This window comes from Galeopterus variegatus, unplaced genomic scaffold, assembly GCF_000696425.1.
Source record: "Galeopterus variegatus unplaced genomic scaffold, G_variegatus-3.0.2 Scaffold287, whole genome shotgun sequence".
In the NCBI taxonomy this organism is placed as follows: Eukaryota; Metazoa; Chordata; class Mammalia; order Dermoptera; family Cynocephalidae; genus Galeopterus; species Galeopterus variegatus.
Window position 1 is genome coordinate 328,997 of NW_007726398.1, and position 17,682 is coordinate 346,678.

At 34.1% G+C, this 17,682-nt stretch overlaps 1 protein-coding gene across 1 annotated transcript in view; it reads right to left on the reverse strand.

The window, feature by feature from the left end:
• Nucleotides 1-17,682, reverse strand: part of TTN (titin) — a 274,143-nt gene that overhangs the window by 133,307 nt on the left and 123,154 nt on the right. Inside the window, exons 129-155 of the mRNA XM_008567052.1 lie at nucleotides 17,394-17,477; nucleotides 17,151-17,234; nucleotides 16,792-16,875; nucleotides 16,488-16,571; nucleotides 15,689-15,769; nucleotides 15,182-15,397; nucleotides 14,148-14,225; nucleotides 13,862-13,936; nucleotides 13,565-13,657; nucleotides 12,571-12,648; nucleotides 12,275-12,372; nucleotides 12,166-12,229; nucleotides 11,867-11,950; nucleotides 11,621-11,698; nucleotides 11,036-11,119; nucleotides 10,690-10,773; nucleotides 10,400-10,483; nucleotides 9,872-10,210; nucleotides 7,953-8,027; nucleotides 7,106-7,183; nucleotides 6,405-6,497; nucleotides 5,732-5,809; nucleotides 4,695-4,763; nucleotides 4,448-4,552; nucleotides 4,012-4,308; nucleotides 3,550-3,630; nucleotides 2,681-2,755 (exon numbers count right to left, since the gene is read on the reverse strand). Of these exons, the coding sequence (XP_008565274.1) occupies nucleotides 2,681-2,755; nucleotides 3,550-3,630; nucleotides 4,012-4,308; nucleotides 4,448-4,552; nucleotides 4,695-4,763; nucleotides 5,732-5,809; nucleotides 6,405-6,497; nucleotides 7,106-7,183; nucleotides 7,953-8,027; nucleotides 9,872-10,210; nucleotides 10,400-10,483; nucleotides 10,690-10,773; nucleotides 11,036-11,119; nucleotides 11,621-11,698; nucleotides 11,867-11,950; nucleotides 12,166-12,229; nucleotides 12,275-12,372; nucleotides 12,571-12,648; nucleotides 13,565-13,657; nucleotides 13,862-13,936; nucleotides 14,148-14,225; nucleotides 15,182-15,397; nucleotides 15,689-15,769; nucleotides 16,488-16,571; nucleotides 16,792-16,875; nucleotides 17,151-17,234; nucleotides 17,394-17,477 (2,823 nt within the window). The remainder of the gene's footprint in view (nucleotides 1-2,680; nucleotides 2,756-3,549; nucleotides 3,631-4,011; nucleotides 4,309-4,447; nucleotides 4,553-4,694; nucleotides 4,764-5,731; nucleotides 5,810-6,404; nucleotides 6,498-7,105; nucleotides 7,184-7,952; nucleotides 8,028-9,871; nucleotides 10,211-10,399; nucleotides 10,484-10,689; nucleotides 10,774-11,035; nucleotides 11,120-11,620; nucleotides 11,699-11,866; nucleotides 11,951-12,165; nucleotides 12,230-12,274; nucleotides 12,373-12,570; nucleotides 12,649-13,564; nucleotides 13,658-13,861; nucleotides 13,937-14,147; nucleotides 14,226-15,181; nucleotides 15,398-15,688; nucleotides 15,770-16,487; nucleotides 16,572-16,791; nucleotides 16,876-17,150; nucleotides 17,235-17,393; nucleotides 17,478-17,682) is intronic.

Sequence of the window (17,682 nt, forward strand, 5' to 3'; positions counted from 1 at the left end):
AATATACCTTTAGTTACTGGTGTTTCTCTCTTTTTAGGAATAGTCACATATACTTTGTCCTCAGGAACAACTTTCTTGGGTGGCTCAGGCACTTAAAAGATATAAGTATAGTTATATTTATAAATGGTGAAGAAATATATTAAACTTTTAAAATGAGCCCCCAAATAAGTTTTCTTCAGACTGGATCATTGGTGTTATATACCTTTTGACAGTTTGGTTCTTGTCTTTTGAGGATGAGTCACAAGTACTTTTTCTTCTAGAGCTGATTCTTCAGATGCTTCATAAACTTTAAGATATTAGTATTTATATAATTAGGGACATTTCAGGGTGGATGAAGAATAGTGTTCAGAAAAACATAGCACATGATACACATTCATCACCCAAATTAACAGTAGGACATAGATGCAAATTAGTAACAAGAATGCATTGGCTAGGAATAAGCCTCATTCCCAGTCTTGTTACACAGCACTCTCAGCATTTCTTTATGATGATGATGATAAAATTGAGAAATTCACCAGCCAAGGACTATGTAATTCTTTCATTTTGCCTGCAGAAAGTTATTGGTAAGGTTGTCCAATTTCTCTTATTTTTAATGGATTTGTGCATAAAGAACAGGGTAGACATTAAATTGTACATGAAGAATTCTCCTTCTATATTTGTCTTGCTGAAAATTGATGGAGGTCCCTCCCTTTTCTAGGAACCTAGTTATTTATATTTTCAAATCACATCTAATTTACAGCTTCACAGTTTAATATAAATGTGAAAACCATTTAGAAATTGAGAGCAGAAAAGAAAAATAAAAATTAATTATTATTAATGATTTTATTATGGAAAATAATGCAAATGAAGACAATAAAAATTTTTCCATTTTTTAGAAAGGAAGACTGGCTGATAATAATAACCAAACTCAAGCATAGAAAGGATATTCAAAGGAGAAAATGATTATATACTTTTATCTCAACCTGGTATAACAGGGTGAACCCCCAAAATTGAGTTTTAATGGAATTTCTTAGATTTAAAAAAAATGGAAGAATATCTTTACCGGTGTTTTTAATATTCAGATTATTGAATGGTATTCTATTTGGATTATTTTACTACTCAGATTATTTTACAGTTCAAATTACTTAATCATAATTTTGTGTGAAAGAGAAAAAAAATCTTGATAATTCTTTTGAGGTTATAATGGCCTTGTAAATATCTATGGTTATTTGAGCAGCATTGCCAAAATATTTCCAAGATAGTTGGGCAGAGTAAAAAAAATAGTAATGGTGGAGCATTTTGGTTCTACAAAGTTCAATAAAAATATTATTATGGAGTTAAAGTAAGTTACTTCATGGTCTGAAAAAATTACTTTAAAGATGGGCCGGCCTGGTGGCACACTGCTACAGTGCGCCGCTTGGGAGCATGGTGGCGCTCCCGCCGAGGGTTCGGATCCCACATACAGACCAGTTCCCGCTCACTGGCTGAGCGAGGTGTGGGAGCAACGCCAAGGGTTGCGATCCCGTTGCTGGTCCCCGGTCCGGTACGGGTGCGACACTGAGGGTTGCGATCCGTTGCCGGACACGAAAAAAGACATTTGTATACAGAACAGGTTAGGAAAATTCAACAAAACAAATTATTTTTCTAAAATTGGAAAATGTTATAAGTACAGTAGTTCTTTTTAAAATTGATGAGGAAATGTATCTTGTCTGAGGCTAATAACCATTAAAATTATTTAATTTGAGCCAAACATTTTTGGCATGTTAGGCTTTCACAGAAGTTAGTATATCTACTTTTTAAAGTTATGAAGACAAACAGTGAATTCAAGGACATAAATAAAAACAAAGAGAAATACTAATTTTTCTACACTCACTGTATATCTCTGTGTCTTCAGAAAGAACAATAGGCGATTTTTCTTCTTGAATACGTTTCTTCGGCATCTCAGGAACTTCAAAGATATTAGTACATTAATTGTTATAAACAAATATAAAATACAAAACACAAGGATTTAACATCACACACATTCACTTTAAATCATGAAACACTAAACAAAGAGTTATTTCATGTTGTGATTAGTATCAGTGTATACCTTTAGCCAGCGGAACTTCAGGCTTTTTAGGAACAGCTTCACGAACTTTTTCTTCGGGAACAATTTTCTTAGGTACTTCAGGTGCTTTAAAGATATTTATTTGTCTTATTTTTAAGAACATCACAATTGGATATAAAGTATCAAGACAAAAATGGGCATCTAACAAGGAGAACATCAAAAATTCTAAAATTATGGCAAATAAACACAGTGCATTTCTCTGGATTGCCTTCTTGATGCGTTCTTATATATTAGAAACACTTTGCTCTTTGGAGATAGTATCATTTTGTATTGTCATTTAGAACATGTTTATTTGTTTTCAGAGCTACTTTACAGAGCTTACAAGATGAATTATTTTTGAAAGAGAATTGAGGGGTTAATATTGTTTAGTTATTGCATAAGAAGAGGATCGATACAAATAATAACAACTTTGGCTTATATTTTCGTTCCCAGCGGATCATCACATAAGGTAGGATTAGGTCATAGAACGTAAATTGAAGTTTTTGTTATTCATAGACATCTTATGGCATTAATGGGAGAATGGTCTCTTCTTTGTAGCAAGCAAGCAATTATAAGGGGATTTTATATTAGTGGTGAATCAGCAAAGGCAAGTACCTTTAGCTGGTGGAACTTCTGGTTCTTCAGGAACATGTACTTTTTCTTCTACAATTTTCTTGGGCACCTCAGGTACTATAAAGACAATAATAATAATTTCTTTTACTTTTAGACATTCTTTTAAACATAAAGACTTTAGCAAGCAGAGCACGAGACATATATAAACACAGAACAGAACATACCCACAATATGAAATACAGACACTACTTTATCAAATACATTAAGTTTTTAAAATGAGTTGAATTTTGAAAAGAAATATGACAGCACAAATCCAGGAGAATTTCCCATGTTAGAATGGTAAGAAGTTAAGAAAAATACAACTTACAGCTGGTGCTATTTCTGCTTGTTTGGGTGAAATAATTGCTACTTTTTCTTCAGTGATAACTTTTTTACATGCTTGAGGGACTTTAACAATGTAAGTTTATATTAATTAGATGCTGTTTTTTAATTTCTATTGTGAAATTCAAGAGTTTTACAAAAAAGAATGAAGCAGGGACATTAAACACACATTCACTACGTATTTATATTTACTAGGTTAAAGCAATTAATAATAAATAGGAAAACATGGGCTTATCAATAAGCATGTTAATTGATACACAATCAAATAGTGCCAAAAAAAAGAAACCTGGGTTCACTGTTTAGTTAATAGGGATATTTGCTTTGAATATTTTAGGTATAACAACAGTGACTGTCTTTTTCTGGTAGAACTTCCTTTGAACCCTCAGCCAATTTAAAGATATTAGTTTGTTTTAGAAATTCCAGAAACACAAAACACAGAAGAAAAACATCAAATAGAATGCTAACTTATAAAGCAACCAAGGTGCTACTGTACCTAAAGTTACATAAGTAAATTTTCACCAATAAAATACCTTTAGCTGGTGGCTCTTTTCGAGGAACAACTTTAGTGGGTGGTTTTTTTGGAGGGATGATTTTCTCAGTTATCTCAGGCCCTTCAAAGATATTAGTGTTTTGGTTTAGAATGAACTCTTGAAGTATTATGAAGCACTATGACTAAAATTAGTACAATGAGGACTCACAAAATGCTTTATTTATAGTTTTTGAATTTATAACACACCTACTTTTGAAAAATATTTGGTCTTGCTAAATATCTATATTGTAGCTTCATATACACTAAGCACACACACATATTCCTTCATCTTACATGCATATTATCTACTCAAGATCAATCTTTGTGTCAAATAGTTTAAACTCATGACTAAAGTATTTCATTGGGTTTCTAATGTTCCAAAATGAGCACAAAATGTACTTTCAAAAGAAAGTTAGTTAGAGAAAGATAGAAGAATTTGTAGTATCTGCAGAATTCCCTATACCTTTAGGTGGAGCTTTGGGTTTTTCATATATTTCCACTTGTTCAGCTTCTAAAACTTCTACTACCCTATGGATTTTTTCAACTCTGTGTTCTTCTTCAAATCTACGTTTTTCTACTTTGATGAATTTTTCTATTTCATGGAACTCTTCTTCTTCAAAATATTCTGCGACTTCGTGGAACTCTTCTTCTTCGGGAACTTCTTCCACCTGTGCTTCCACAACTTCTAATTCCAGTCCTTCTTCTACTACTTCCTCTGGGGGGAAGGCAAGTGATATTTTTTCTTCAAGCACAGTTCTCCCTGAAAGAGCATCTACTTTGAGATTTATTTTTTTAAGCACAGAAGAAATAAAGATGTAAATTCAAAATATACGAAAAAAGAACTGAAAAAAAGGCTTGCATGCAACATACACGACAATCAAAGGTCTTTCCAAAAATACCTTTAGCTGGGGGAACAGCTTCTTTTTTGGGCACAGAGACTTTCTTTTCTGAGATTTTCTTTTCTGGGACTTTCTTTTCTGGGACTTTCTTTTGTACTTCGGGCACTTTAAAGATACAGTTTTAATGTTTAGAACTGTCAAGAGCAAGCTTTTATAGACAAAAGATGTCAAAAACAATCAAGACACAGACATAAAAGTCTTAATGAAAAGAGATAAACAAGAAAGTTTAGGTTTAAAAGAGATGTACCTTTGGTTGGGGGTGCCTCTTTTTTCGGAACAGGAACAGGTACTTTTTCCTCAGGAACTTTCTTTGGCACTTTAAAGATATTAAGCATTTTAGTTAGCTGACAATGCTCAATTTTAGACATGAAATAAAAACATCAGAAACAACATCAACATTACAATAATCAAAGTTTCTAAGAAGTCACTTGGTACTATTCGACACCAATTTCACAGGCAATAAGGATTCTTTCAAAAATCACTCATTTGTGCTAACCATAACCTTAATAGGAGATATATCCACAAAGAACTTGTGATGTTCTATTTTTTTCAAGTAGCGGGGATTGCCAATATAGGCCTACTTCTTCTAATTTTAATTTGGTGAAGATTTTCATGAAGTGATTATCATCATAGATTACTTAAGTTCTGACATGGTCCTCATGTTCTTTTTGGCACTGTTATATTTGCTGAGGAGTCTACTGTGATAGGACATAATCTAATTGCTTAAGAGCATTATCTGAAGCATTAACTAAATCAGGAAGCAATGAGCAGCACACACTTTAAAATAACCTTGAATGCTTAGGCTAAATATCATAAAAGAGGAATGAGGCTTTTAAAAATAGTTATTATCCAAGCATCAGAATAGATTTTCTGTGTAAAATAATAAATACAGTAAAAATAATTATTATAACACGTAAGATAATTCTACTTATGTAATGGAATATAATCTAGTAATAGAACATGGGGAACAGGGATTCATTTTTATGTACACAAATATAGAGAAATGTACTAGTACATTAAAATTCTCAGCTATTTAAAATAAGAAGCATCTAGAATAATTCACATGCACGCGCACGCACACACATACACATGCACACACACACACAATCACCTATTAACATTCTGGAAAAGATAAGGAAATGGAATGAGTTATATTTTTACTGATCCTTAATCAGTTTGCTATTTAAGTGACTATAAAAAAGCAGTGAGAGAAAAAACACATTTGCTTTTTAGAAAGTAAATTAATGGCAATTTAAAGATGTTATTAGTCAGGAGTTGCTATACCTTTAGCTGGTGGTGCTTCCACTTTTTTAGGAACAGGAGTAGGTGCTTCAGGTACTGCTTTCTTAATCACTTCAGGTACTTAAAAAATATTTTACGGATATTTTGAAAAATGACATGCAATGAACAGAACAATAACACCCATATACCAAAAAAGTAAACAATACAAAATATTCATTTATTTAAAAAAGATATTAGCAACCTTAATGGTAAGAATATATATGGAGTAGTGACTCTAGAGGTATGAAGGCTATTACTTAGAAATCCTATAAGCAAACATAATATCAATTATGCAAAAGAGTGTCATAGTCATCAGGAATGAATTAAGCATTATTCTGAAAAGTGAACACTTTCACCACGGATATCAATTTTCCCCCACATTAATATTGAAGATAAAATTAAATATTGAAGTCTATGAGAATGTATTAAAGTAGGGACAAATGAGAAAAATTAAAGCACCAATAACAGAAAAGCTATCTAATTCTTAGTTGTATTGCGGATGCAGTAGAAAAAGTTAGGGGGAAAAGGATACAGCTTCAGGTGCCAGTAATAATTAATCTTCAATTATCATTGATATGATGTAAGAAAAATATACTGGTGAATATTAGATTTAGATCAATTCCAAGAAAGATTTGGAACAAGTAGTTTAAAGACCAACTTGTAAAAGCAGCTGTACCTCTAGGTGGTGCCACTTCCTCAACCTCTTCTATGATAGGTGGTTCTTCTGGAATCTCTTCTTCTGGAACAGGCTCTTCAAGCTCCTCAAACACTTTAAAAAGATTATTATTTTGTAAATCATTTTTACAATTCTTTTGCATGTTAGGCTAAAATGATCAAAACTGCTCAGCCTTCCAAATACTTGTGAAAACTCATTAGTCCTTAAAAAATCTACTAGGTATTCAAAATCTGTTAAGCCCTTTCCAGCATTTTAGAACTGGAAAGGGCCTCAGAGAATTTAGTTAAAAATATATATTTTTTTTAACGGAGTGGAATTTTTTGAAGTTAGACAACCACTTAGGGGTAGAAGTCATATTTTTCTGTCCCAGTCACTCAAGCTTAACTGGAATTTTCCTTGGATAAGCTTATTCCACAATTGTCAACCAAGTCATATAATGGAAAATCTTCCCGCAGCAGATACAGTTTTCCTTTGAAAATTTTTATTAAAAAAACAAATAACAAACAATCAAGCTAAACACGAAAGGAGATTCAAGTTGTATTAGTTTGCCTGCTCAATTTTTATTAGGTAAATGTTAATTTCTTTTGGAGTCTGAATATGATTATTTCTTGGGGTAAAATGCGCATTTACCTCCTTCAAATATTAGACAATGGTAAGACAATGATGACTCTGAAATGCTATTTTCTTAGAAAGTCATCTACCTTCAGCTTGTGGAACTTCCTCTTCTTCTTCAGGGAGAATGATTCTTTTTTCTTCCACTTTCTTAGGTACCTCAGGAACTTAAAAGATAACGATTGTTTTAGGCACTTAAAGTGCAAGAGCCAAAGAAGAATACATAAAGACCAAGTTTCCATTTTCAACACAAGAGAGTGAATATAATGCACATGCACAAGACGAAGCATTGACATTTCACAGAATCACTTAATGAGAGAAGAATAAAGAAGCTTGTGGTTTAAGATTAAGGGTCCATTAAAGAGATACTCTACCTTTTACTGCTGGAGCCCCTACTTTTTTAAGAAATGCAATGAGTACTTCAGGGGCCAGTTTCTTAGCTACTTCTGGCTCTTTAAAGATACCTGTCTTTAGTATTACTATTTTTTAGAAACAACATATATAGAGAAACAACGTAAAATACACCAACAAAAGTGGAAAAATTGACATAGCACAAACGTGGGTGCAACAGAGTAAATGTAAATGACAGACTATCCAATGCAAACATTTACGTTGAAAGTCCTGTGTGGCTAGCAGCACAGTTCAGCATGGTGCAGCAAACACATCCCTGTTATGGGATGATGTACCTTTGGCAGGAGGAGCCATTGCTTTCTTAAGACCAAGACGAGGCACCTTCTTTTCTGGTTCAGGTTTCTTAGGTATCACGGGCACTTTAAAGATATTATGTTATTTTATAATTTCAGTCTCACAAACACAAAGACAATAGACATAGCAATAATATAAGCTGTGTAAACAAATACTGAAAACAGGAAGTTTTGACATTCACAGGTGAAGGAAAGATATGGCAGTGTCAAATTTGCTTGGGAAGAGCAGTACCTGGGGCAGGTGGAGCCTCCTCTTTCTTGGGAATGACCACTTTCTTCTCTGGCACTTTCTTCTTAACCTCAGGCACTTTAAAGACATTCATGATAAGAATTTATTTTGAAGGACAAAGAAGACAGAAACCAATGAGTCCACACACAGAAAGACCAATGCAATTGTTGCTCAGGATAGAAACGTTAATGCAAGTCGGGAGCCCAGATGTTATGATGTGATTAGGATTTGTAGGGCAAAGGATCAGCAACAAATTTGATTATCAGAGGACAGATGCTATGCCTTCACCCACTTAGATTTCACTAATAATTCATTAAACCATTATCTATAAAGTATTTCTGAATTCTTGAAATCCAATAAAGGATCAGCTTTACTATTTCATTGATTATATCATTATGTAGCCTGATGGAAGTGTTATGCTTATTTTAAGTTAGCACTGCCATGACCTTCTGCAGAAAATATTATTGAGCTTTAAGGCATAAAGAAATTCATTAGGTCCTGTACTATGAGCTGATTGAATATGTTAAATGTGGATACTATTCAATGATATTTTATACTTTATTTTGTTTTATCCTGATAATATCAGTCCCACTAGGAGTGATATTACTATCCCTATTTTATAGGAGAGGAACTTGAGGCTTAGACACATTAAAGAACTTGCTCAGAGTATCACAGCAAGGTATCAAGCCATGGTTAAAATCAAAACCTGATGGGCTACCATTTGTACATACTTATCAAGAGACATAAACTATTACTGAGTGATTTGATAAATACATTATTTTCCTATTTTCAGCTTGGTGTTACAAACGCACTTCATATAAACGGCTGAAGGATGAAATTTAAGAATATTTATTAATTATATTTTTCAGGTAAATTTTATCTGTAGATAATTTAGCTCTTTTTAAAACATCTTTATAAAATTATGATGTTTAGTAGAATTATAGGAAATCAGGTAGAACTTTTGTAGCTGTTTGGAGATAACACTTCCTTTCTTTGTTCTTGAATACTGCTTTCCTGATGTTGCCTGCTGGGCTATCTCCCAGTGCCTGTCAATGAGCGACATTGCTGAATTGGTCAAGCCTCAGTTCCAAGGGTCTCTCCAGGGACCCTCTCCTGCTGCTTGTGCAACCCCAGTCTGCTCCACTTCTTAGCAGCTGTTTGCATGATGTCTCAGCACATGCTCAGGCTCTCCCTATTGATTTGGGCAGCAACAAGAGTAACTTCACTATTTGATGCCCTTTCCCTCAGTGAATGATTACTAGACATTACAGGTGACACGGATGAAATTGCTAAAGATATTTTAAAAAGCAATAGTGCATCATCATCTTTTTTTTTTTTTTTTTGTAACTGGCTGGTATAGGGAACCGAACTCTTAGCCTTGGTGTTATAAGGCCAGCTCTAACCAACTGAGCTAACCCACTAGCCTCTGTCTGTTTTATAAATACAATTTTTCCTAAAATCTGGTTCTACCACAATTTATCTGGCGAAGCTATGGGTGAAGAATGTGTATTCACTTGGGGGAGGTGTACCTTTAGGTGGTGGTGGTGGTTCCACTTTTTTAGGAGCAGGAACAGGGATTTTCTTCTGTGGCACAGGTTTCTTTGGCACTTCAGGCACTTAAAAACATTTTAAGACATTAGAAACCACACGTAGAGTGTCGTAGATATAACAAAAAGACATATGAGAATAACATAACAAACAACTAAATAACATTTCACAGCATGAAGTTTGAAAAGAGATTCAGATAATTTATAATAGACACACATTAATAAGAGCACACGTCTGGAATGCTTTCTAAGATTAAGATGGTAGACAACAGAGAGAGTAAAGCATTATAAACAAAATTGGAGATGAATAAAGAGGTGGAAAAGCAGAATTCAACACAAAAGAGGACTTGAGGGTTCCAAGAAGAGCTGCTATACCTGGTGCAGGTACTGGCACTTTAGGTTTAATTTCTGGAAGAACTTCTTCAGGTACAACTTCTTCTTCCTCAGGTATAAATTCTTCCTCCTCAAGAGGAATTTCTTCTTCCTCAGGAGGAACTTCCTCTTCCTCAGGAGGAAATTCCTCTTCCTCTGGTGGAATTTCCTCTTCCTCAGGAGGAACTTCCTCTTCCTCAGAAGGAACTTCCTCTTCCTCAGGCAGAGCTTCCTCTTCCTCAAGTGGAACTTCCTCTTCAGGAGCAATTTCTTCTTCAAATGGAACTTCTTCTTCCCGAGGTAGAGCTACCGGTACTGGGACTGGCTCACGTTTCTTTGGCACTTTAAAAGTATTTATTTAATTGTACAAGCATCACTTTTATATAAAATATTCAATAACAATGAGACAACATGAAAAACAAATATTCTGTGGTTATAAAGTATCAATTGCTGTCAATATAAATATCACTGAGCACTGATTACAACGGTTAGTTTTGCTATTGCCCTGGGTTCTGTCAGAGATGAATGTACCTTTGGGTGGCGGAGCTTCCACTTTTTTCAGGACGGGTGTTGGTTTCTTTTCTACTGGGATGAGCTTCTTGGGCACCTCTGGCACTTTAAAGATATTATTTGTCTTTAAGAATGTGTTCTTTTACAAAGTCTTAGAGCAATGGATATGGAAAAGAATCACGAAATACCTGACATAATTCTAACAAGACAGACACTTTTTTAAAACATGTAATATTATTCAGGAATTTGCATGTGAATATACATAACTATGAGGTTTTTCCCCATGTATTTTAAATGATGAAATGACGTACCTTTCGCAGGTGGAGCCTCTACTTTCTTAGGAGCAGGAACTGGCACCTTCTTCTCAGGCACTGGCTTCTTGGGTACCTCTGGCACTTTAAAAAAATGATTTAGAGAAAAATTTTATACAACATAAAAATATTCAAAGCATAGTTTTAAAAAGATTAACATGAGGTAACAAAAGTATGACAAATAAATTACAAGAAGCCTTTTATTTTAAAAATAAAACATTTGTTTTCCCCAGAGAAATGATATCAAAGAGTTACTTTCCTAAAGAGCCTATTATTGAGCCAACTAAATTTTACTCATATTTAAATATGAAATAAAAAATTTTTGCAAAATTGTAAGTTCATGTACCTTTGGCAGGTGGAGCTTCCACCTTTTTAGGAACTGGTACTGGTACTTTTTCCTCTGGTACAGGTTTCTTGGGTACTTCAGGAACTTTAAAGACATCAAATAGGGTTAGTGACACATTTTTCACTACTAGATAAGAATGCAGCAATTTAAGGCCTTATTGAAGTGTTATAGATATTCTAACAATTTCACTTTAAGATTGAAAATAATAGTAGCCACAAAACAAAGGCCAGGAAATGCTCAAAAATAAAAGGCACACACACACACACACAAACATGTACTGGTGATAAAGACAACACACAATTCTGGGTAAATGATATTTTTGTCCATTTTGATATTGCAAAAAGAATTTATTTTACAAGAACTTTTCACTAAAGAGGGGAGCCAAGCATTAAGCATGAGCATGCTTCAATGGCAAAATTTAGAGAGGAATATATGGTAGACTGCTCCTGTGACCAGTTGAGTAGTTCGTGTCTTGGCATTAATATTGTTAAAATTGTCATGGGAAAAGGACTGCGGTAGCTCACCAATTATACCACAAGAGTAAATTATTACATTATTCCACTGATGGAGTATAAAGAGATGTACCTTTAGCTGGCGGAGCTTTCTCTTTTTTAGGAATAGGCACAGGAATTTTCTCCTCTGGCTTCTTAGGAACCTCAGGCACTTTAAAGATATTGTTTATTGTTAAGTTCTAACTACTAGTAACAACACATCCATATAGAGCACAATTAATAGACAGCAAGGCACACAAGGTTTTGTACTCAGAAGACAGTTAACTATTTACAGGCAGATTAAGCCTCCTATATGCCCATCATATGAGTGGCTGTATACCTTTTGCTGGTGGGGCTTCCTTCTTTTTGGGAACAGGAATAGGTTTCTTCTTTTCTGGAACAGGTTTCTTGGGTACCTCAGGCACTTTAAAGATATTATTGAGAACATAATGAGGCAGAAAAGACATACAATGTGAAAAAAACACGTGCAGAAATCATACATCAGCATCTAAAATTGTCAGCTTCTACAGTAAGTGGAATTTGGTCATCAGTGCTAAATACCCTCCAGAATCTGACCAAATCAGACACCCAAACTCTAAAGACTCTGCTTCATATTTCTTTGCAGGAGACATCATCTACCTTTCACTGGTGTCACTGGCACCAGTTCTTCCTCAGTTATGAGCTCCTCTTCCTCGTGGACGTACTCCTCCTCTTCTTCGTGGACGTACTCCTCCTCTTCTTCGTGGACGTACTCCTCCTCTTCAACAATATACTCCTCCACATGGGTTATGACTTCCTCTTCAAAGACAACCTCTTCGGGTTCAGGTTCTTTAGGCACTTTTGGCACTTTAAAGATATCATCTTTAGGTTGGACATTTTCCAATGACTCAGCAAAATTAAGACACTTTAGCAACATAGGCCCATTAATAACAGAGGAAAGAATAGGCCTTATCTTTCCCACAAAAAAACTTCACACATAGAACTGAACATGGATTTAACAGCAAAGAAGATGAACAACACATTAAAATGAGGGATATTAGGTACCTCTAACAGGTGCTGCTACTTCTTTTTTAGGGACAGGTACTTTTTCTTCTGGGACAACCCTCTTGAGCTTCATGGGCACTTGAAATATTAAATATAAGGAAATTTTATTGTCAGAAACAGGCCACTGAGCCAATGCTTGCTTTGTAGTACTTAACAGATAGAATAATTTTGTAGCTGGCTCTAATGTGATAGATATGGGATTGTTCATCTATAAGAAACTTTATCTTTTTCACAGAAAAGATGCTGAATCTCATAGAAATAAAAAATATAGAGAAGTACTCAAATAAGTGTGAAGTAGCAGAGCCCAAATGAGATGATGCTTAGTGCTCTCTGCTTATAAAAAACATTTTTTACTGAAAAGCCAAATTTACTCTGAGATAAGCATACTTTCTAAAATTGCAGGAAAATTACTTTGTGCTTAGTATAAGGCAGGGAAAAAATGGCTAGACACTCAGTTAGCTCTTCTTTTTAAAATTTTCAGTATGATCTTAGAATGAATCAACAGTTATTAAACTTTGGCGAATATTGTTATTACATCAATTTAGGTAAATCAGGAATTTGCCAAATGTCAGATTTTCTTTACCAACAGATAAGAATGCGGCAATGTAAGCCCTTACTGAAGCATTATAGATATTCTAACAATTTCACTTTAACATTGAAAATAATAATAGCCACAAAACAAAGGCCAGAAAATGTACAAAAATTAAAATGAAGCACACACACACACACACAAACATGTACTGGTGATTTTATATCCAAACATTCTGTTTTATATGTATTGTAGCCATTGTCCATAGGCTATGGATATATTTTGAAATAACTTTTCCTTCTAAAGATAACATTATCTTCTTATCCTGTATTTACAGATTTTTACATCCAACATCCTCTTGACAATTTCATGAACACAAAACAACAAAATAAAGCAAAACATATCTACATTAATTTCAAAAGAGATATTTTAAAAGACCACGATCTAGAAAGGAAATTATTATACCTTTAGCAGCTGGTTCAGTCACCTGCTGTTTTTCACGTTTGGTAATTGAAATATGTATTTTTTCCTCAACAACTTTCTTTGATTCTTCAGGCACTTTAAAGATATTAATTATTAAAGAGCATTAAAATCAACCCCATGAATACTGTGTAATAAATACACATGACAAACTGAAATGTAAGACTCAGGACCAGAACAATCTACTCAGTAAAAACAGAGAACATTGGACTAGGTAGCAAGACATGATTACAGAACATAGGTAAAAAAGTTGTTTTTGGTAGTTATCACAATGTAATGTACCTTTTGGTGGTAGAGGTTTGAGTTTCTTAGGAATAGGCACTGGTACTTTTTCTTCAGGGACAGCTTTCTTTGGCACTTTAAAATATCAATATTAAGAGATTTAAAAACCTGAACCAGATTTCTCAAGAGTCGTAAGAACAGAGAGTTAAGAAATACAATATACAACAATAATATTCCCAAACACACACACAATTTGTACACTGCCACTTCAACATTATATTTATAGTATGACAGACATGTAGGAAACAAAGGTCTCTTATAACTGATAACGTTTTTCTCATTCTACCTTTAGCTGGTAGGGCCTTTGGTTTTGTGGGAACCGGTTCTTCTTGGACAGGCTTTACTGGGACAGGTTTCTCGGGTTCTTTAAAAGTACATAAAAGGTATTTAATGTTAGACTTTAGGACATAAATAAAAAATAGACTCTATTCTTAAATAGAATCAGAAAATTAAAATAACATATATTTTATCTACTGTAGCCATAGCCTCTAGAGGTGAGTAAGAATCAAGAGGTCCAAGTAGAACAAATTCTAAAAGTCCAAAACAAACTTATATTGCCCTTTCCCCCTTGCTATTTACGTCATTTAGTTAATTGTAACTCCTCCTTTCCCTTCTGGTAGACAAAATTGTGGCTAAAACTCCTCTCTTTATTATACTAGTTTTTTAATGCTGTCTGTAAAATTATGTAGAATGTCCTCAGAGTTAGGCTATGAAGCACCAGAAATTGAATAAATGAAATTAGAATGAATCATTTAAAAATTCCAACAGGAATTTATTCTTTGAGTAAAATAAACAAATTCTTTGGGACCAAACCATATGCCTACCCATTTGATCTTCACTAGGTAAAACACAACTGCTTATGTTAGCCTTCTTGTCTGCCTTTACTTATCAACCAGTCATTGTCAAGTTTTGATGATGGAAACCCTCAGGGTAATATGTTTTCTCAATAGCGTATCATGCTTGATAACAATAAGCTTCAGAATAAGAGATGTTCAAAAATGTTTGATCATGTACTAGAATGATCATGGGCACCTGAAGATAAACTACTAACCTTTTAGAGAAAGAAACTTAGGGGCATTTGCTATTTTGTGCATGAGTAAAAATGAGAGGGGGAGCAGATTATTTCCAGAACCAAAGTTTAACAATAACCTTAAGATTTACAGAGACCTTTTTCTTAGAAATTATCCAAGAAAAAAATTCTGAATTTGGCAAATGAAACAAAGTTCTTTCCCAGTTTCTCCGGGCACACGCATTTCCGCCCCATTCTCATGAAACTTGCATGTATTTAATGTGGCTTCGGGTATGCAGTTTTGCTCATACCTGTGATATAGTCTTCTTGCTCTTTATACTCTTCATAATGTTCGAACTCACGTTCTTCATATTCTTCGTATTGGTCATATTCTTCTGTTGGTTCATACTCCTCGAATTCTTTATAATCATATTCTTCATATTCCTCATATTCCTCTTCCTGCTGTACTGCAACAGTTTCTTCTTCACGGGTGTAAGACCATTTTTTCTCTTCCATTACAGTTATTTCTAGAATAATATTGACAACAGGCAGCATTTTACTTGAAGCCTATTTAGGGATGATAATGATAATGTGCTTTGATTTCATTCCTTTATGATGGTCTCATGCACTGGTTACAGGAGGCCCTGTCCATCCTTTGCTGGTAGAGGTATCACAGTGTACTAATTCTGATGTCAAGTGTTAGTTCCCTGCCTTTAGTCAATAATAAGCCGATAAAGTATAACAGCCAAATTGGCAACTAGCAGGCAAACATTCATATAGTTTCATGCTTCATATTATTTAATCAAAGCACAATATACCTTTGGTGGGAGGAGGTTCTCTTTTTGGAACTTCAATGGCTACCTTTTCTTCTTTAATAGCTCTTTTCCTCAATTCAATCACTTTAAAAGAGCAATTATTAAAAATGAATTGCAAGAGTCTGAAAATATATGTGTTAAGAGAAATTTTGTACAAACAATCCAAGGGCAAAGACAACCAAAAGAGTGCCAGTTTAAACTTTTCATTTAAATGGCAAGAAAAAAAGCAATAGATGTGGAAATAAACATGGTCTCATATACATATGAATTCTTTTTCCTAAGCTACCTAATGCTTCAAAGATATTGAATAACTTTAGGAAGATCAATTAGTATTTATAAAAGTTAAATAAGACAATTAGACAGCATAAACAATGACTATCAAACTAAGGACAAACATTAGACAGAAACTTGTGTTACATAAATCGTTTCTTCTCCTTAATTCTAAGCTCTTCTGGCACAATGTAGAAATTCGAGATTCAAAAAATCAAAAATTTAATTAAGGATTGCCACATAAAATAATATTAAGACAGATGAGTTTAGTATATGGACAAATAGACATATTAGAAGACAGATACAGTTTAAGGAAAGCTATCTACACTGTTTGGGAGGAGCTTCACAATTCTTTTAAATAAAATAATTTCTGGTATCAGGAATGTTTAGTTTTGAAGTGATATGAAATGGTATTCTTATATTACTTACTTTATAATATGTATTTTAATTATTTTCTCTAACGACCTCAATTTCACTAGGTTAGTTTTAATACCCAGTTGCTTATTTTGATCTTTTAAGAGAGTCAATGTACCTTTGGCTGGTGGCTCCTCCTCTCTTTTAGGTTTGAGTTTTGGAACTTTTTCTTCTGGGACAGCTCTCTTAGGTTCCTCTGGCACTTTAAAGACAGGTTTCACTTTAAAGAATTGTTCCCCTCATTCAAACCACAAAAAGGCAGTATACAGTAGTAACTCAAACATAAGAGATTTGGCATTTTCATTATCTCAAGCATAAAACACCAACTATAACGACAACAAAAAGCAACAGCCATAACCTGTATCTTTGGTAAAGAGAATAGGGCAAGTACAATATTGGGTATATTGAAAGAGCAGATGTACTTCTTGCACTTGGAGGCTTCTCATTTTTAGTTACAGTAGTAAAAAATTTGTCTTCCTGGGTAATATGCATGTACCTCTCAATAACTTAAAAGATAGTTTTAGGATTAGGGATTCATATTACTTAACGTGGGCTTTAAAAAATATAGCCAGAAAGTACTGTGCTTTTAGAACAGAATTAACAAGGCACACACAAATAGTCATCACAATAGGGACACAGTCCACCCAAAGACAAGGCAATAATACACCATCGCCACCAACATAAACCAATTACCTACATATAAAAAGTATGACCCAAAGGACAGCAGTAAGAGAAAGACAAGATGCGGGTTTCTAGTTTTTGTGCTGGGGATTTTATTTACCTTTGGCTGGGGGAGGTTCTTCTATCTTAACCACTTTTGGAGGAACCCTTTTTTCTGGAACTGGTTTCTTTGGCTCTTCTGGAACTTAAAAGATATCAGGTAACACGGTCAAACATACAATATGAAATACACTAAACATAGGCACACTTATTTTCTTGTTAATATTATAAAAATTTGAAGAATGTATCAATTTAAGATAAAAAAGACAGATATTATTCAAGAATAAAGTAAAATCCAGCATACCTTTAGCTGGTGGCACCTTTTCTTTTTTAGGAACCACGGCAGGAACTTTCTTTTCTAGCACTGTTTTCTTAGGTGCTTCAGGAACTTTAGAAAGATTAGGTTTCAGAATATTAGTTTGTGTTACATAAGAAGTGATATAGTTTTGGAGCTTAGAACTCACCTTTTGAAAAGATCACACATATACTCAAACATTAATGACTAACTCAGCAAAAATGTTCATACACACATGCTGACAGAAACTTAAACAGTTATGCAAACTACAGGCGTTATTTTATCTATTAAGACAAAC